Raw genomic sequence first — 20833 nt, 5'->3', positions numbered from 1 at the left:
GCCACTTTTAAAATGTTCTTAAGGAAAACAAATCTCATCCTTGGGCAAATAATGGCATGGTCTGTGGGCTTTGCTTTCTCCGCATCAATAGGAAATAAATGCCCATTTTACATGAAGACTTGAGAAGCTTCTGGTTTCAGCAGCTGGGTCTTGAAAGAAAGTGAAACGGTGGTAATAGTCTGAGTATACTTAGTTCTTACTAGAAAAAGCTATTTCATCCTTTATCTTCTGTTTGTTGAAGTCTTGTGCATAAAACTGAGCCAGATGTTTAATTGAATTTAAGTTTTTCCAGGCTGGTTACTATGTTGTTGTTGTTGTTTAAAAGGGGGTGTCTAAAATAGGAAACTCCCGGTAGATGTAACTTTTCATCAGTGGCCATACAGGGTCTTTCACCTGTGATATGAACCAAGATTTGCAGTTTCATCAACCCAAACACTGCTTCAGTCTTGCTGGTGCTCATTCGATAGGTGGCCCACCTTTTATAATATTTCATAGCAGTGATCTACGTCAGCCCCCTGCAATTCATTGTGCCGTATTCTTAAAAGGTGTGATCCATGTGGTCCAGGTCCTGCTTTCAGGCTTCCCATAGGCATCTCCTTTGGATGTTGGGCTGGGTGGGCCTTCGGCCTGATCCTGCAGTCTCTTCTTATGTTCATGTGCAGCTAAAGATTTGAAGACCTGTCTTTAGCCGTTACTGCTAAATAATAGTATTCAGGGCTCAAACTGGAAAAGATTTTGCCTTGTCCTGAATTAGGCCCTTTTGAGAGAAATCATGATTTGTTTTTCCCCCACAGGCAATCAAGAATAATGCTGGATTTCGTGTGTGGATCCTCTTCTTCCTTGTGATGTGTTCCTTTTCTTTGCTATTCTTGGACTGGTATGGTAGCTAACCCTGGCCTAGTCATTATTCATCTAGCCCTGACCAAAATCTGCTGAAGCCACCTGGGACTGATACTGGCTGAAGACGTTTTCTTTACAAAGCAACACGTATTGTATTTCATGCATCATCATGGTCGAAATACCTTGACCAGACATGTGCATTTCTACACCTCCTGCTACAGGAAGTACTGGAAGTTAGGTTTAGTGTAAGTTCACACAGGGAACCGTTGTAGTGCATCAACGAACATAGCTTTTTAGCTATTTACCCAATATTTTATTACAATGGTCTCTTTCTAAATATTTTTGCACACATGGATTGCTGGTGGGAGTTTTGTAGTGCTGCTCAGTGACCAAGCAACTGAAATTCACAGCAAGTCCTAGAGTCTCATCTGTCAACAAAGTTCATATGTGACAGGTTGAAAAAAATCAAACTGATGACCTAAATGAACCTAATTCCAGAAAGGCAAAATAAATCCCAGATTTCATTGAAAAGGAAAGGTTTGACTGTTTAGAATGTGATTCTTCACAGTTGGCATTTCGATTTACAACAAAACTGCTTTCCATTTCCTTCTTTTTACATAAATGCACCACTACAGAAAACAAAGTAATCCAAATTCTTCAATCGTAGACATGTAGAATAATCATCATAGGAAAACTTGAGGTGAATGTTGCCATAAGTACAGTGATTGGAATCCTTCATTTTTGATTGATTTTAAATGCAATAATACATATATCTATGTCAACATACTGAGCTTGAGACTTGGTTATCCTCCTTTTTCTTTATTTTACACAGAGTGAAAATGTCAAAAGTTACATGTGAATTTACATTCAATAAATTACCTGACTACTAGGAAATACAAACATGGTATAGTTTAATATGTTTATATGGGACCGAACTTTTTTTTCAAAATGCAAAAGAAAGATTTGGCACATAATTTATTGCTTTTATGCATTCCACACAGCAATGATGACATACTAAAAGTTCTTTTACAACATGAAACTATGTTCAGTTTGAAAAGTTCTTAATGAAAAAAACAACAACTGGCTTTTGCTAAGCGGGCTCGTGATGCTGAAATGTTCGGGAGAAAATGTAACCAGAAGTGGAACCAACCATGTTTGTTCTACTACATATGTGTTTTTGGAAAGCATGTGTCTACAAAAATAATGAAACTTTTGACATGTCCACTGGGAAGTAGCACATTCAGAGCATGAACAAAAATAGCAGCTGAGTGCTTTGATCCAGTGATGACTAACCCTTCGGTCAAGTGTACGCAAGTCAAGGCCCAGGTTTGAGAGAGTATAATTCCGGTGCAGTGCTTTTCAACCAGGGGTACTTGTACCATTCGACATCCTGTCAAGTGCCACTACTTATAAAGCATTGCTCTGGCGCCTCTGCAGTGCATGCTAGCACAAAAGCGCAGCACTGGACACATGGGCAGAGGCAAAGCCAATCTCTGAGCCACAGCCTGCCACGCAACATTTCCGTGGTTTATTCCAGGCGTGCTACAGGTTGACCACCCAATGTTTAAGCCGCTTTTTCCAGTTATAAAGTTAATGAAAATATTTATGTAATGTACGTTGAAAGGTTTATAAATAATAAACATGTAATAGTTTAGAAACTTGCCAACACAATAAACGTGCACCTACAATTCTAGGCTTGTCTACTACTCCCCCCACCCATCACCCACCCCATCCAAGTTTATCTCAAGAAGGCAGCATGTCTCCTGGTCTCCCTCTCCCCACATGCCATTTCAGAAATGCAATGGGAATAGGGCTCTTTTTATGCATTTAATGCAATTTCTCGCTTACACCCAGTTCTAAAATGTTTACATGAAAGTCCCACTGAGTCCAGTGGAACTGTTTTCCGGGTAAATATGCTTAGGGTTGCAGCCTTAATGTCTAAAGATTAGAAAATGCCCAAACGGTGCTGCTAACGCAAAGCATTTTGCAACATATAAAAAGGGAAACCTTTTATTGTTGTACAAAAAGAGAAAGTTCTAAGAAAACTCCTCCTCCTGTCGTGTTGCACATATTTCATTGTGGGCTACCTCTACAGTGGCTTTTTTTGTCTGTTCCGTAGGGCTCCACTACTTATCAGAATATTTTGCTGCCTAACATTTTTGCACATTCACTAAACATCATGATCCACCATTAAAATGTACATTTCTGTAGTGTCTGTTTTGTGTCAGTGCAAGTCCATATACAAGATTCTCTAGCCATAGTGGAAATGCAGTGAAATGTTCACAGCTTTAACAAAACAACAATTAAGCATGCCTTGTTGCAAAGAACTTAATTACTTCTAACATATCTGTTTCAGTGAGAAAAAACAGGCCAACTTTATTTTTTGGTACTCATCTTGGAGTCGCAAACCAATTTTAAATACAGTTTATTAACTAACCCACATAATTTCTAGTTATGGCTATGATAATTCAGATTGCAAAACTGATTTAAAAACGAAACATTAGTACACACAGTAAAATGCACAATTCTCCCCTGTGTCCAAACCCCTGGATGGCTCAATGGAATTCTAAACTGCAAGAAGGTACCTAAGTTGGAATTATTAACAGAGAAACTGATGTTAAAGCTCTAAAGCAATGCTGATATGCACTTGGCCATTAATGGTCTAAGTTTTTATTTTCTTATTTTTCCTTTTTGCAAAGCAGTTATCGGCAAACCAAAGCAATTGCACCATAAATATGAGTAACCTCTAAATTATCCATAACAATGAGACGTTCGATGAAAGCCCCTTTGATACCTTCCAATCAACAAGATCAATCACGTTAAGCCGATTTCTCAGCTGCTTCAGTCTCCTGCTCAGAAAGTTTCTCTTCTGAAAGCACTGTCATCCACGGAGATACGGATCGTGTGATTGTTTGCTTGGCCAGGTTGTAGTGGTTTATAACTGTATAAAATTTCCCTCTAGCACTAGAGTCTTGTTCAGAGTAGTAGTTCTCTAATCCAGCCGGAATGCATTGATTGTTCTGAAAGACAATCATTTCAATGTATTTAAATTATTTCTAGGCCATTTTTCTATTGTTGTTTGTAATTTAATTTAATCCATGGTGGGTAACAAGAATAAAACAAATATAACAGAGCAGGACAACAAACGTGCCCACCTTAACTTCTGCACCATGAAACTAAAAACACAGTCTTCTAGCCTTGCATATTGTACTTGCTTACAACACCCATGTACCCACCCTTTCCCTGGGTTTTCATCCTGTGCAAGTTGAAGGAATACTGAAGTTTTCTCCTTAATTCTCAGTCAGTCCGCTGTGGGTACACTTTGTCACACAGGAAGACCCTAGAAAGATACACCGTCCCTCCAAGATACACACTAGAAGAGTGAAACAGTTTTCCCTGATATGTAAATCATAAAAGGACTTCTTGTTTCCTGTAGATTCTCAGTAGGAGATGGGCACATAGACCATGATCCAGCACAAACCCTACCTCAACAGTCATTCAAAAAAAATAATAATGCAATTTTTATGGAATTTTCCACCCCAGTAGCCCGAAACAACTTTTCAAACTCCCTCCAAATATAAAGGTAGTTTGACAGAAGAGGTGTTGAAGCAAGAACTGCAAAATCCTGGCTGTGTGCACTCGGAAGAGTTTGAATTTGATATCCCGCTTTAACACTACCCGAAGGAGTCTCAAAGCGGCTAACAATCTCCTTTCTCCTCCTCCCCCACAACAAACACTCTGTGAGGTGAGTGGGGCTGAGAGACTTCAAAGAAGTGTGACTAGCCCAAGGTCACCCAGCAGCTGCATGTGGAGGAGCGGGCAAGCGAACCCGGTTCCCCAGATTGTGAGTCCACCGCTCTTAACCACTAACCACTGAAAATCTCACTTTTTTGTTTATTCCCATGAAGTCCAACCTGACTCTTCAGTTTCTTACGCTTCAGCTCTATCAAGTCCATGGCTGAACCTCCTTAAAACCTTTCTATAATAGACCTTTCCCTCAACACATGTTCTCTATGTGGAGTCCCTGATGATGTGGTTCCTGCAGCACTTTAAAGAAATGTTGCCAATCATTTGCTTGAGAGGGAAAGGAGAGACGAAATCTAGGTGCATCCTGCCTCAAGCAGCTATTAAGTGGAATTTCATTTTTGCTTCAAGGTTCAGCTCTTGGACCAAGATGGGAAAGTGTGCTGAACGACATGGCACATGGGACTGATTCTCCATTCAGTGGTGTATGTGTTTAAGCTTGCTTAAGTCCACATTCAGCTCCAAACTGGATCCGGGGGCATGTCCATGTTCTCAAAGGTGTGGCAAATTATAACTCATTTATTAAACACTGAGTTTTCTCACCCGTCAGCATCTCTAAAAAGCGGAGTCAGGAGTCAAAAACCCTGCATTTATTTAAACTGAAATCTATTGTCTGAATAGGCAAAAGTAATCAACTAACATTATTTCATTGGCTGACACATATTCTGTATTCATTTTCAGTTCTCTGAACATTGATTGGGATATTACCAAAACACCCTCCACAAGTGCACAGGGCTTCTGTTACTGTTTTAAATTATGTAGAATATTAGTGCAAAATAGCCTAGAATTGAGAGGGACAGAAATAACATGTTCTCCCTGCCTTTCATAATTCTGCAAGTCCCTCAGGTCGCCTTTAGTTTTTAACCTGAACTAAACCCCAACCTATTTGAACCATTCCTTTAGTTTTCATTATTAGTTATGCCCCTAAAACAATACAGATGATCGATACATCGGAATCATTGTGTTCTGTTGTTGCTGGTTTTAGAAAACTTTGTATTACCTTGAAAATGAAGCCTTCTGGACAGGTATGGTCATATTTGTAAACCTTGTAGACTACCAGAAATACAACACAGGTCAGGAATGCAAGGGCGAAAAGGACCAAAACAGTTACCTGCAAACAGACAATATATTAACAACATACTTAGCAAGACAGTTTTAAGTTTATTGCACACTGTTCACCCCCCCCCCAAAAAAAAACCACTCCAGAAAATGATGGAAAGTTCTGAAACCTACCAGAGCTCCAATTCATTCCGTGAAGGGGCAGGTATATACTGTGCACCTAAATTACTGTGAGATACGAGTCCATTCATGCTGTTGCCCAATTCCTGTGATTCTTCCCCCACAAAAGAAAGGGCGAAGATTCTGTCAAAATTGTCTCTGTGCACCAACACAACACATTTCTTTAGATCAGAGATGGGAAACCTGAGGCCTCCAGATCCTTGAACTACAACTCGGCTCATCCCTGACCATTGACCATGCTTGCTACGGCGGATGGGAGTCGGGGGTCCCAACAACATCTGAAGGGCCACAGGTTCCCATCCCTACAGGCTTGTGCCTCTAGTTCCACCTCATAAATTGGAGCATGGGCTTGGTGTGCCAACTGAACGTGGAAAAAGCAAAGCATCTACTTCAAGGCAGATTTCATTAAGTCAATTCTAGCAGCACAAGAGAGCATCTTTCCTCTTTGCTAACCAAGAGTCACATGATATGTATTATGGCTATACAGTCTGCTTCTTAAGCCTATTTTTAGCCTTGCTCACTGCAATTGTTCTGGTAAAATGTTTCACACCAAACTCTGAATGCCAGTACCTGTTCAAAGGCTGCTCTTTATGTTTCTGGCTTCATTCAACCCCAATGAAAAACCATCTTGAGTTCAGGTACTACTTCCCTGTTCTTCTAAAGATGGAAAACTCTACCCTTCAGCAGAGAGTTTGCTCCTGATAGGCAATGTCTGGTGGGACAGGTTCTTGACTGCCTACAGTCGTACCTTGGTTTAAGAACAGCCCTGTTTACGAACTATTTGGTTTACAAACGCCGCAAAACCGGAAGTAGTGTCCCAGTTTGCGAACTTTACCTCAGTCTAAGAATGGAAGCTGAACGGTGGAAGGGCACTGGCAGCAGGAGGCCTCATTGGGGAAAGCACACCTTGGTTTAAGAATGGTTTTGGTTTAAAAACAGACTTCTGGAACGGATTAAGTTTGTAAACTGAGGTACCACTGTATTTAATAGAACTGGTGTCTTCCACATTTCATCTGCTCCCCAACAACACAAACAGAATCACTTATGGACCTAAGTCTATAAACCACACAGTGACTGCCATGCTAATAGAGCTGAAATTGCTCATTTTATTGACAAGTCACCTGTGTTCCATTTGCCTTGATTTACCCTGGAGAGGATTATCCAAGATGTGACTTATCTTTGCTTCTGGTGATAAGGGCTCTACTCTGTTTTTGATCACTCTTTCATAAGAAAATGTCATGAACATACGGAGTGAGTGTCCTTTTAGATTCAGACTCAGTCCTGTCTATTATTCCACTGAAAAGCGGGAGAAGTGAAGTGCTGAGCAGTTTGTCCATCAGAAGTTCAAGCAGTCACTATGCCAAAAAGATCCCCTCCTTCTTTTGGTCATCTGAATTCTTGCATTGGGAGGATGGGGATTTACACTTGGCTAGTCAGAGGTGCCAGAAATGTATTGTGTTACTGTACTGAGGGTTCCTAGCCCACTCTTCAAACTGCCATTACCATAGGAAACAACAAGAGCAACAATATTCCAACCATTCAAATTGGACAGAACATCCAGAACCGTACAGACAGATTAAATTCCCAGGGATGCTTGACTAGAAAAGAGTGATGTCTTTTAATTAAGGTAAAAGTAATGTATTTTCATTTTTGAAGAACTCCCAAAAGACCTGGGACCCTTTCCCCTGAAATTCATTCCTCCAGGAACTCATGGGCAGGGCAGTGTGCTTCCTTCCTGCTACACAGAGGAGGGCAGTGGAGTTCTGAGATGAAGCCACACCATTTGCCCAGTCCTCTTGGCTCTTCCATTACTGGAGTGGCTTGGAACCTTAGAAAGCAATGGGCACTTCGCTGCAGTAGCCTATGAACCAGGTTGTGGGCTGCTTGCTTGTCTCTTGAAGGCCTTGCTAACAGATACCTCTCTGGATGCTTTCTGCCACTGGGACCCTCATGCAAAGATCTTCATACAATGATGCAGAAGTCACTGTGTTCTGTGTGGTGGGAGTCCTAAAACTAATGGACTGGATGGAGAACAATAAACTGAAGCTCAGATTGCATTGTGGGGGTCAGGAAAACCCCCAGAAGAACTTGCAAGGGTAGGAGAGAGGAGATCAAAATGCTCAGAGATCCCCCCCCCCCCCGCCACAGGAAGCAATCATGAATGAGAATTGGCCACCTTAAAATGTAACTGAAAGCAGTGTAACTGAAACTTACAGATTGTTGTGATTTGAAAGCTTTAGAATGAAAAAGGATACATATAATTGGATAAAGTACGGATTTCCTCTCCTCCCTTTTCCTTTTCAGCATCAAGATAAATCCTGCAATTCTCTAGGGGAGCAAAATCCTACAGCAAACTCTCTCCAATGCATCCGTTACTTAGCAGCCAAACCCAACAATCTAATACCATGAAGGTAATCCCAGTGTGATAACCATAAAGTAATATCTAAGTAGTGACAACGGGTTTTTCATGTTCCATCCACTAGTACATAACAATGCAAACATTTAATAATCCTCCGAGTATATATGACTCGGGAGTTGCTTTTTGTTTATTTTCTTCTACCTGCACGAAATAGCTGTCTTCAGCTTTTACATGCAAAAACATCCTCATTTGCTTTTAATAGAAGTTGTTGGTAGATTATATTTCACAATGCAACTTTGAAGTCTTAATCTACAAAACACTATGCTGCATTTTGTACAAGTTTTAGGAATGTTACACACACAAAATGATCTAGAAACTACTAGAACTCAATTCTTAATTGGACCCAGGACATGTCACAGGTGTCACAGTAAACTGTCATTTGAGCTTCCAAGCATGCAAGAGGCAAACCATGGCTTGGCCTTTCTTTTTATAGAGGCATGTAATCATAGAACTGTAGAGTTGGAAGGGACCCCAAGAGTCATCTAGTCCAACCCCCTGCAATGCAGGAATCTCAACTAAAGCGTCCATGACAGATGGCTAAATCACCTTTCAGCTCACTTGTCTCCTCCCAGAATTGTTATTATTTATTAAATTTGCATACCGCTGTATACCTGTAGGTCCTAGGGCAGTTACAACATAAAATCACAAAATACATAATAAAAACAACACAGTAACTCCCCCAAACTGCTCCGAATTACTGAGAAATACTGTGTGTGATGCCTATATTTATCTCCCTTTGGGTCAAAAAGTAGCTGGCCAAGCCATTTTGGGTTGGAAGACTCACCTGAAGGGAAAGTGTTAAGCACCCCTTAATCATTACTGCTGTTCCAGTCAGATTCCTTCTCACCCCAAGAACTGCATTTTTGTTTAACCACCACCTGCTTAGATATCACCCATCTTGCAGAGTTTCATCTAGTTTGGCACAAATGCAGGTAGGCTAATCTTAAACTGTTCTTATAGGACACGACTCCCCAGCTTTTTTGGGATAGTGGACGCATTTGGAGTGTTGACAAAGAGTCGTGGGTATAGGGACATTGGGGGCAGGGAGCACCCTAATTTACAAAATGGCTGCTATGGCCAGTCATAGAAAACAAGGTCAAAAGCCAAGTCACTTGCCTCAGAAACTGAGTGCAAGGCAGAGGTCAGGTCTGAGACCCATTGTTTCCACTAGTCACTAGTGGAAGGCTCAGGACACATTAGTGATATGTATGGCGCTCTACAGAACCACTGACGTTAAACAAGCCTCAGTGTCATGCACAATCATTTTTGACCAACTACAGGTCTGAAACCAGACAACAAATGATCAGTCTTAATTATGGTTTACTGACACTTCAATAAAGTTAAGATTAACTACTGTATTTGAGTTGGGATGACACAGCAAGCCGAAGTTAATCAAAATGGAAGTGAAAGATTCCAATCTCCTCCTTGCAGCTTAGTTTATTTTCTAGTCCAATGATAACCTGACAAATGGATAATAATAAACCCAAAGTTTTTTACCAGTTGAAAACTCCCACAGTGCAGCATGTCATCATTACCACCAGCTTCAGCTATTTGTTTGGGAAGAAACTCTTAAGAAATAACCTTGCCTCAAACCTTTTGCCAGTATCTGTAGCTCAGTTGGTTAGAACATGGTGCTGATAACACCAAAGTTGAAGGTTCAATCCCTATACGGGACAGCTGCATATTCTGGCAGAGCAGAGGGTTGGACCAGATCAGGGGTGGTCAGCTCCCAAGATACTGCGATCTACTCACAGAGTTAAAAACTGGCAGTGATCTACCCCCTTTTGGGGGGTTCGGGTCAAAGTTGTTGAGTTTTTTCAGGGAGGAGGGGAGCCACAGTTGTTCAGCTTCTTTTGGGGGAGTCAATGATCTACCAGTGATCTACCGCAGACATCCAGTGATCTACCAGTAGATCATGATCTACCTGTTGGACATCCTGGAGTATAGATGGTCCTTGGGGTCCCTTCCAGCTCTGCAGTTCTGTGATTCTATAGCTATACATGGTTGCTTTCACCACCAATCTTAGCTGTTGTTGTAACTATGCCTTCCTCAGGCCTTTTGCTTTCTGAATGGAGTTGAACAAATTCTATAGGCATTGACTGGGTATCAGATATGAATTGTGTCACAGCACAATGCTATCCATTATGTGTATCCTGTTAGTGTTACAATTTTGCTTTGCTTCCTTCCTACCAAGAAGCTCACCTGTCTATCTGCTATCTTTGTCCTAGATAATCTGAACTATGAGAAGGTTAATTTCTCTCTCTTTTTTTGATCCTCTAAATTCCAAGCACTTGCCAATGACACCGTCCTTTTAAATCATATTTATTGTCTAACCTGGTGACAATTGGGTTAGCAAAGCTACACCTTCTTCCTGATACAGCCACACTTTCCAGGTACTTTTAATGGGTTTTTGATGTTCTGTCCCATGTTGGTTTATGCTCCTCTGTTATGCAAAGTCCCCCCAAAAATGTAGTACAGAAATCGTAGGCACCAGCAAGGCCAAGTCTTCTCACCCATTACATCCAGTGGGAGGGATTTCATGTCACTGGTCCAGAATAAGGGCTGCCTCAAGATGCATGTCAAGGATAGCAACATTCAGAAACAGCCCTAATCCATCCTCACCAACAAAAGCTAATCTTTTGTTTCTCTGCTAACCAAGAACATCCAATCTTTAAAAGAAAAAACAAACTGACTTTTGGCCAGCCTTTCAATCAGCCCTCCAACAATTTCCAACCTGGACAGGGTTTATCCTTTGCTAATGATCTGTACTTGCAAGTTTACAGTATTAGAGAACAACATTTTTCATGCACCATCAAATGGATGATAAAAACCAGCAAATTCATGAGTTCAAACATCAAATTTCTGAGACAGTCTACGGACCAGTGCAGACCCTAAGAACAAAGGAATAAGGAGGAGGGGCATTTAAGGAAACTAAAGTTAACATGGAAACGAAGGAGCAGAGGTTCAGGGAGCTATCCCTTTATGCTAAATAAATGACAACCTCTAGATAAACAGGCATAATCCAATAGGGAATTATCCTGCACATGCCATATTTAAACACACAATTCCCATTAATTTAAATGAGGCACATGCAAGAGACTTTCCTTTTGGTCTGAGCCCTAAGATTTTGCATACAGGTCGGTGGGGCTTTCTTAGAGCAATCACAGTCTAATAAATAATAATAATAATAATAATATAATTTCATTTATGAATCGCTTCTCATGAGGCTTCCCAAGCAAAATTTACAATGAAATAAAAACATACACAGAACAACTGCATATATAAAACCACTAAAACTCTAGCATATATAAACACAATTAACATTTTTCTTTCAAAAACAGCAACACTTCTATAAATCTATTCAAATTCATCCAATACCAGATGGGATAAAAGTCTCCACCTAGAAGGCTTGCTGAAAGAGGAATGTCAAGAAGAGGCACCAAAAAGACAATATTCTGGCAAAGGTCCCACTATGATTCTTCCACCAAAGAACTAAAGATTTTAATTCCTCACTTCAAACTTCTCCCATTTATGCAACCATAGTTGTGGGTTGTTGTTTTTTGTTTAGCCACCTGCAAGGCCCAAGTGAGCGAGATGATAGGTTCTAAATACAAGAGAATAAGTCAAGCATCTGTTTCTTTATGCCAGAAATAAATTTATGACTTACCTTAAACCGTTCTGAGACACCTTCAGTGATACTGACTGTGAACTCAGCTATTTTAGGAGTACGAAATTTTCCTTTCTTGCGGTCAGGTTCATATTCTGTTTTTGTCTTGACCACCACCTTCGCAAGGAACATCAACAGGAGACCAATTACCAGCTTGATTGGTGCAGCCAAACTCTCACACATATAACAATGCAGCCGTCTCTCCCTTTGCGCATGACTTGCTCATTAAATATAGTTTGCAGTGAAGGCAAGTGCCACAAAACAAACCTGATGAATCCAGTTCTGCAGCTCATCTGCTCACACGTCAGAGGCATCGGGGGAAAGCTGTTCAAATCGTGATTCAACTCATTACATGCAATTCCGTCCTCAGTGACATGAACATTATGAGCATAATCTACCAGAAAGTTCTCCTGTGAAACAATTCCTGTTCGTTTCAAGTGGGGTTTGCTTGTGCAGGAAACGTATCCATGGGTGGTGATAATATTTATGTGCCAGCTTTCTCTCAACGACCCTCAAGGTATTAAAAAGAGTAACTTACTAAAAACAAGAGCCAACAAAAAGCAAATCACAATAGCTGAATGCAGCAGCAATTTAAATTAATTCAAAGGCTTCCTTTAAAGGCTAGGTTTGGGTTACTGTACTTCCTAAAAGCCAGGTTGCGAAGTATCATGGCAAGGCCTCATTTATGGGAAAAGGTTTTTTGATGTCTCAAGGATCTCCCCACCACTTTTTAAGCAGCTGCATAACATGTACTGGGAAATTATGAAGGCAGATTATTTCTGGAAGCAGATGCGTACGTAACAACCACCTCATTTCCTGTGATGCTGCTTTTTTATCATTTATTTGACACCAAGTCTTGCCCTTACCTTGGTGTGATATTAGGCCATCATTCAGGTCTCTAAGTTAGGTATTGCCGTGCAAAAGGAAGCTTGTGTTTTACCCCCAGGTGTATAAACACCCTTAGGCTGCAACTCTAAACATCCTTACTCTGTTTTCAATGGGGCTTGCACCAACGGGGCTTACTTCTGAGCAGACACCTGCAATTCCAGTGGTGTTCATGTTCATCTCAATGTGCTTAAGGTTATAAATCTTCCTTAAACACTGGGTGGCTTAAATTGGGGGTGGCCAACATGGCACATGTGCCCACAGCGGCATTCCATGGCACCCACAGGTTTCTCTCCCTAGCATCCCCCCCCCCAAAAAAAAATCATGCTTGAAAGAAGCATTCTGTTGTAGCCAATATAATAGTCTGTGAGACATGAGGGGTTGTGTGTGTGCTGCCCATGACTGCTTCTCCAGATGTGCAAATGTGCCCCAAAAGGTTGGCGAGCCCTGACTTAAATCCTTGCAGAATACCTTTAAAAATGATGCTGTTTTCTAGAATCAGAAAGCTGGACAGATCTGGGGTCTATGAAGAGCTCCTGTGCATCATGACTAAGAGGTTAAGCTATAAACTGGGCAGCTCAATAGCACTGACGCACCTTTCCTTAAGCCTTTCCTTAAAGGTTCCTTGAAATAATGGCTTGTAGACTGTGAGCAAAACATCCCCGGCAGGCCTTTGTCTTTCTCCCCTCCCCTCTGCAGCCCCCTGCGTGCCTCAAAATGTGCTCTGGAGGGTTGGGGAAGCCTATGGAGGGACCACAAGCGGAGGTCCTGGGACACAAGCAGAAGTCTGCTCAGGCAACCCTGGGCTCCAGCCACTTTACAGGAAAGACTATATAAACACCAAGTGTGCTATTGCTGTCCTTTCCAAACTCACTGCATTGGGCAGATCCAATACCATATCAGAGAAGGACATAGGGTGGCATTCAGCCAAGTTTTACTCAACTGTTAAGTCCACTAATTTCAATAGTAAAACTTCAAAATGCCTCATGAATGAGGAAAACTGTTGCTACACCACGCTCTTTCCCTACGTAGAATTTCCCCATAAAATTAAACCTTGAAAAGTCTCCTTTTTAAAATCACATCACTTGCAAACAGCACTATATAATGCAGAGGTGAGCAACCTTTTCTTCTGTCAAGGACTATGCTCTAGCGGCTGGAAGCAAAGGTGGGAGGGGCTACCTGCCATTTCTGTCCCCCTCCCTTGATGCTGTTTCTTTCCCTCTCCTGTCTCTCCTTCTCACCCCCCCCCTTTCTCTCTCTGCCACCCCTCCTGCCATTTCCCCCTTCTTTTCACTGGTCTGAAATCGGGCCAAGAAATCATGCTGAAGCCATGTTCCTACCTCTGCAAGAGTGTGTTAGTGGAATTGCATGAGGGACATCTTCAAAAATGGGGCAGCTGCAAGGCCCCTCTTGAAGAAATCCTTCCCAAGTCCTGTTAATTTTTTAAAATAGCAACCAGTGGCAAACCTTCCTTTCTTGGTCAAGATGCTCAAGCTATTCAGTGCCTTTTGCAGGCAAGGTGGTAGCTGTTCATCTACTGGCATTCCTGGGTAACACAGGTTTTCTGATTTCAATTCTGACCTGGTTTGGGACAGAAATGGCTTTTTAGCCATTGGTCACTGCTCACTTTCAGGAAGTAAAGATGATGCCTTAAGCGGACTCAGATCACTAGTACACCTCGCTCAGGACTGTTGGCTACCTGATTATTTGTGCAATGTTTCCAGAGAAGGAGAATGACTCCAACGATTTACTGAGCAATCAATGTGATCTGTTTGCAGGAAGGTCGCATGATGGTGCCTGAAGCAACTGTGAACCCACATTTTCCTCATCACAAAAAGTCTGATTTTGGGAGGAAACAGGTTTGCTAGGAAAAAATACTAATCAACTTCAGTTGTGCCAGGCATACTCGCTTTCAGCCTCTGGTTAAGCTCTTAACTGTGGAAACAGTTAAATGGTTGAAGGAAATTAAAGGGTTATCTGGAGGACCACAGGTTCAGCACCCACCATCTAGAAGGAATTAGGTACAAGTAGATGTGGATGCAAAAAGGGAGTCGCAATAGACAGGATCCCAGGAGACGAATGAGCCCAGCTTCTTCCTGCATTCAGAATGCAGTTGACACAATTGCCAATTGAATGATGAAAGTCTATTGTCCTAGCCTATTGTCTTTCTCCACCCCTTCCATACCTCAAGCTGACTAACTGCCTTTATTCTATTTTTCAAACACACACACTATGTACATTCATTAAACTGAATGCCATTTTTTTGCACTAGTTGCTTATTTAAAAACCACCTAAGCAAAACCATATGAAAATCCTGGCCCAGAGAGGGGCGTGGCCTTGTGATATCTCAGGGAGCCAGCCAAGATTGGGTTTCCTCAAGCTTTGGAATGAGCGGAAACTGCACACCTGAGAACTAAGCCAACTTCAAAGGGGAATGTGTTATGAGCCAGTATTCCAGGTTTTGTTTTTAAATAGTAGCAAGCTGGAAGAGGCCATGTTTTCATAAGGACCACAATGCACAAGGAGGGGAAGCGTTCATTCTTTCCCCATCACAACTCTAACCAAACCCCCCCCCCCATTAGCCTTAGGAAGAAACCTCTTGCTCCTGCCAGTGCTAATAGACAACTGAGTGCCATGTGCAGTTTGACCCCGATCATTATCAACAGGCTTCTACAGGGGGTTCCCCACCCAAGCTATCTACGTCTGCCTGCACATACACTTGGGATGCACATGCTCCCAGCATCGCTACTTGGCTACCATAAAGCAGAGGAGGCAACATCCATGTCCGCAGCTGCTTTTAACCAAAATGGTTCTTGGGGTAGCTGCAAGCGGCAAAATGGCTGTTTTGGAAAAGGGAGAGGCAGAGCAGTGGGGGTCAAGGGACAGGACACAGGGGCATCCCTCCTGCTACCATGAGACCAAAGAAGTCACACAATTTCTGCTGAAACTGTAGCCTTCTCAGTGTGCAGCTACCCATCGGCTTTCGGGGGGGGGGGGCACGCGGTGGAGAGGGAATTTCCAACAATGGCCTGGGTTCAGGATACCCTTTTAAGTGGTAGAAGGCATCGCATATTCAAGTTGCGTGGGGTGGGACAACCAACAACCAGTACCTGGAGCTGGAAGGCCCATTTTCAACTCAGCTGTAGGGACTAGTCCAGGGGTAGGCAACCTAAGGTCTGTGGGCTGAATCTGCCCCAATCGCCTTCTCAATCTGGCCCACGGATGGTCCTGGAATCAGCGTGTTTTTACATGAATAGAATGTGTCTTTTTATTTAAAATGCATCTCAGGGTTATTTGTGGAGCCTGCCTGGTGTTTTTACATGAGCAGAATGTGTGCTTTTATTTAAAATGCATCTCGGGGTTATTTGTGGGGCATAGGAATTTGTTCATTTCCCCCAAAAAAAATATAGTCCGGCCCCCAACATGGTCTGAGGGACGGTGGACCGGCCCATGGCTGAGAAAGGTTGCTGACCCCTGGACTAGTCTATGCAATAAACGGCAGGATTGTGAAGCCTATGGTTTAAGCACTTCTTTTGTGTCTCCCAGGGTGAAGGGTGGATGGAAATTATGCCGGAGAGAGCTGGCATCAGGAGTCCTTGTTTATTATATGGACAAGTATAGTAGGGGTGGTAGTCACCGACTTTTGCTCCTAACAGACCTAGAGAAATTAACTTAGTCAAGTTTATTAATTTCAACGGGTCTACTCTGATTAAGAGCAATATGGTGATGAAAAATCATCCTGGAACCCAGTTTCCAGATGTGCTTGATGCCCAACTGCTGATTACATTATTTGGCAATTTCTGGTGAAGAAGGAAGGGGAACACCCGTCAAAAGCCAAAAAGAGTAGCCAAAAGCCTTTACTAGCTAGCCAACTCAACAACGTTTTCCAGGGGACATGTCAAGATATGCTCCTATCCCATATACAACCTTGTCATATTCTTTCTTGGAGAACAAAATTATGTAGGAGCAACAACTGAAGAGCTGGGCTGAGTGCAAAGAGGGTATCTGGTGGGCAAGAAGCCACACCCAGGGATGTGAACAAAAGCATGTAGAGCAGCTGCAACAAAGCCTTTGTGTGTTCTATGTTGCAACAACCACAGCTCTCAGATCTGCTCTTCAAGGCTTCCAGGCCCCTAAGTATATATCTACAGAATCCTTTTCCAAGCATTACTTGCAATTTATCTTTACAAGCTAGTTAAAAAGGGCCAGTACCTGCTCTGGGTTGTCTCTAAAGGATATTTTTATTTAAATTTGTAAATATCATCCTGCAAACATGTTTGCAGGATAGTTCACATAGGACTTCATTTTTTAAAAAACAAACAACTATCATAAATAATATGGAATGCAATAGTAAAAATCATTGTACAGTAATAAAAAGACAAAAGCAGCAGTTAAAACAACTGAAATTTTGAAGCCTGGGGGAATAAGAAAGTATTTGCCTGGCACCAAAGAAATATAACTACTTCAGCACCAGACACCTGGGGAGGGAATTCCACAAATCCAGTGCCACCAAACTCATCTGAGGTTATTCCAGTGTAATTGTCTGGGTTCCCCAGCCCACAGTCCTAAGAACTATAATTTTGTGTGGGTGCTGAGGATTCTCTGCTATGGTTTTTCCCTGGCAATAACCATGAAACCAGGTCAAATCTGTAGCATAAGCTACGAATCCCTTTCTGTCCCTAGAAAAGTATCACTTCATGATGTAATTGAGCCCATGCATGACAACCACGTTTTGCATGTCCTTTAGAGGCACAGGCATTTCTTGTGAAAGCCGCCTTCCTATCAGGCAAGAGGTGTGGAAGAGCCTCATGGGATTGTTCTCTACTATAAGTCATCTAGGGAAATCTAACGGAGAAGATCTGAGAGTATTTTTGTTCAAAAATATTTCTTAAGCTGCACTGCAAACCCTGGAAAGAAGAGGACAACCTCCTTATTCAGAATGAACTTATCATTCAAACCCATAGGGATGAGGTTGGCAGCAGGTTACTGGCTAAACAACGGGGGATTGGAGATTCAGATGCTGTAAAATGAAGTAAAAAGAGACAGAGATATTATATGATTGAAACAGATGTACCAGACATATGATACTGTAATTTAAAAGGTTCACATGAAGTAGCAATAGATTTAATTCTCAAGGAAAACCTTTAAAATATACAATTGTTGGTTCCGACATATTTCTCAAAACCGAAAAACCTGGCTTTCACAGTGTTGCTTTGCAAGCCTCTGTGACAGGCGTTCTTTTGTTGTTTGCCTGAGATCTGGGTGCGATTGTCAGGGGTGGAAACCAAAAACCGACTGTACCTTATCAGGAGGTGGGAACTGTAGTTGATTGACATCCAGGGGTGTGATCAAGGGGATGGTGTCAAATCCATCCTCCAAGAGGGGCTGCTTTGTGCTCTTCTCGCTAAAATTATTTCCCAGCTTCACCATTTTCTTTTCCTGGACGAAAGGGAGTCCTGGAAAAGGCACACGTGCGGAAGCGCAAAGGACGGGTCACAAGAACACTTTGCACCAAAAAATGGCCAGCCTCCCTCCCGATACGAGACCACTTGCCACCTGGGGGGCACGACCAACCCCACTTTCCTAACATATCATCCATGGAGGGCTGGGGGGGGAGGGAGTGCGCCACTCGATTCCTTCCCGGAGATCCCTTCCCTACCCGCAATCCGGTGCGCAGCGAGAGAGCCGCTTGCGCGGAGCCTGCTCCGCAAGCTCCAAGGGTGGGAAGGAGGCAGCGTCTGGGGGTGAGACCCGTTTCGCCCCTCTCGATGCCCCCCACCCCGCCGCCCTGGCTTCCCTTTCTTCTCCTCCTCCCTCCGCCCCCGCCCGCCCGCCTCCATCACGGCGCCCCTCCTGGGGTCCCTCTCTGCCTGCATCCCTGCATCCTTCCTCCCCGCCCGCCTGCCCCTTTGTCCTCTCTGCCCTCCTTCTCCGAGACACAAGGACTGCGAGGGGGTCTCCCGGCTGCCCACCCCCCCGGCTGCCGCCCCTCCTCGCCCCCGGAGCGCGGCTCTGCGCCTTACCTCCTCGCCTCCTGCTTGTGCGGCTCTTCCCTGGGCTGGTGGCTCCCCCAAGCCAAGCACGCCTCTCCGCCTGGCCTCCTCGGCTCGAGCTCCGGCAGCAATGGCGGGGCCGCACGTCGGGTCTCTGGTGGGAGCGAGGGGAGCGCGCGGCCGAGGGAGCGGCGCCGGGTTAGTGGGCGCGCGGCGAGAGGCTCCTTCCTCCTCCTCCTCCCGCAGCAGCAGCAGCAGCGCCTCCGGCGTGACGCAGCCCGCGCGTCGCCTCCCCCCCCCCCCCCCGAGCCCCAGAAGCACGGAGGAGCCCCGGGCGACCCACGCCCCGCGCGCTCGGGATGCGGCAGACGCGGGAGGGAGGGAGGGAGGCGGCGGGCGGGGAGGGCGCACGGCGGACGGAGGCTTTTGCAGGCTGCGGGATGGGCAGAGGGAAGCTTGGGCGAGGCGACCGCGGAGCGAGCGAGGCCGGCGGCCAGCGGGGCAGGGGGCGAGGCGGGCGGGGGTCTCTGCTGGCGGCGCCCCCCGCCCCCCCAGTATTGCTTGCACTGGTTTTTATCTCACTCGGGTTTATTTCTTGTAGAAACCGTGGGGTGGGGGGCTTCCTACTGCGAAAATGTCTCCTGGAAATCCCCCACCCTGTTAACAAGGGAGAACACAAGCGCCGCAGCCAAACAAAGGGAAGCGGGAAGCCGCCTGCGCGGCGGAAGGGGCTGTGCGGGGCCGACCCTCCCGACCCCGGCCAGGCTCCAGCCAGGAGCTGCTCGGATGCCTCGTCCTCCCTCCGCCGGCGGCGCCTGCCAGCAGCGTGTGGCTTGCAGCCCGGAGCGGCGAGGGCGAGGGCTGCGCGCGCCCCCCGCCCCGGGCCCCGAGACACTGAGTGCCGAGAAGGGGAGCGATTTGCCTGCAGCCCCAAAGTGGGACAAAGCCCCGCACGAGGCTGATGGGGCGCTTTGCCTCTTCCTCCTCCACTTCAGATAACTTGGGCCTTGCTCCTCTTAATGCCAACAAGGGGGCCGGGAATCAGCTGCTAGCTAGCTGCTTGCTTGCTTGAGAACTGGCAAGAGGGCACCATAAGACTGGGAAGAGCCCTCGGAATCCTAGAGTCATGGAGTTGGAAGATCATGTAGTCCAACCCCTGCAATGCAGGAATCTCAGCTCAAGCATCCATGACAGATGGGCATACAACCTCTGCCAAAAAAACCTCCATGGAAGGAGGGCCCAACAACTCTGGAGGGAGCCTGTTCCACCACCCAACAGCTCCTGCCATCAGACAGTTCTTCAGGTTGTTTAGTTGGAATCACCTTCCTTGCAACTTGAAGCCATTGGCTCAGGCTCTATCCCCTGATGCAGCAGGAGAAAACAACCTTGCTCCCTCTTCCATGTGACAGCCCTTGAGGTATTGGAAGATGGCTGTCTTATCTCCTCTCAGTCTCCTCTTTTCCAGGCTAAACATAACCAGCTCCTTCAAGGCTCCTCGTAAGCCTTTGTTTCCAGACCCTTGATCATCTTGGTTGCCCTCTTCTGCACATGTTCCAGCTTGTCAGCATCCTTCTTAGACTGTGGTGCCCAGAACTGGACACAGGACTCCAGGTGTGGTCTGACCAAGGTCAGCACCTGGATCTGGAGACTATACTTGTGCTGATGCAGCCTAGAACAGGCTCTTCTTCTTTTTTGCTGCTGCATCCCACTGTTGACTCCTGTTCAAATTGTGGTCTACAAAGACCCCTAGATCCTTTTCACATATACTACTGGCAAGCCAGGTGTTCCCAATCTTATATTTGTGCCTCTGATTCTTCCTGCCTAAGTGTTAAAAGTACAGAACCTTACATTTGTCTCTATGGAAATTCTTTTTGTTACGTTTGGGCCCAGTTCTTCAATCTGTTATGATCATGTTGTTGTTTAGTCATTTAGTCATGTCCGACTCTTCATGACCCCATGGACCTGAACATGCCAGGCACTTCTGTC

The 20833-nt window shown here is 44.4% G+C and overlaps 2 protein-coding genes across 2 annotated transcripts in view; one reads left to right on the top strand and one right to left on the bottom strand.

The window, feature by feature from the left end:
* Positions 1-1740, top strand: part of STX18 (syntaxin 18) — a 46671-nt gene extending 44931 nt beyond the window's left edge. Inside the window, exon 11 of the mRNA XM_083399138.1 lies at positions 795-1740. Coding sequence (XP_083255264.1) covers positions 795-890 — 96 coding nt within the window. The 3' untranslated portion in view covers positions 891-1740. The remainder of the gene's footprint in view (positions 1-794) is intronic.
* Positions 1644-18886, bottom strand: NSG1 (neuronal vesicle trafficking associated 1). Its single transcript, XM_083399187.1, has 5 exons — positions 18883-18886; positions 18156-18312; positions 11970-12086; positions 5645-5755; positions 1644-3860 (listed from the first exon to the last, which is right to left on the bottom strand). Exons 2-5 carry the CDS (start codon positions 18282-18284, stop codon positions 3660-3662), a joined length of 558 nt encoding a protein of 185 aa, XP_083255313.1. The 5' UTR covers positions 18285-18312; positions 18883-18886; the 3' UTR covers positions 1644-3659.
* Positions 18887-20833: the final 1947 nt, after the last annotated feature.

The sequence above is a fragment of the Podarcis tiliguerta genome, assembly GCF_965153285.1.
Source record: "Podarcis tiliguerta genome assembly, chromosome: 9".
In the NCBI taxonomy this organism is placed as follows: Eukaryota; Metazoa; Chordata; class Lepidosauria; order Squamata; family Lacertidae; genus Podarcis; species Podarcis tiliguerta.
Note: the sequence above shows the minus strand (reverse complement) of the source record. Positions and strands in the feature narration are given on the sequence as shown.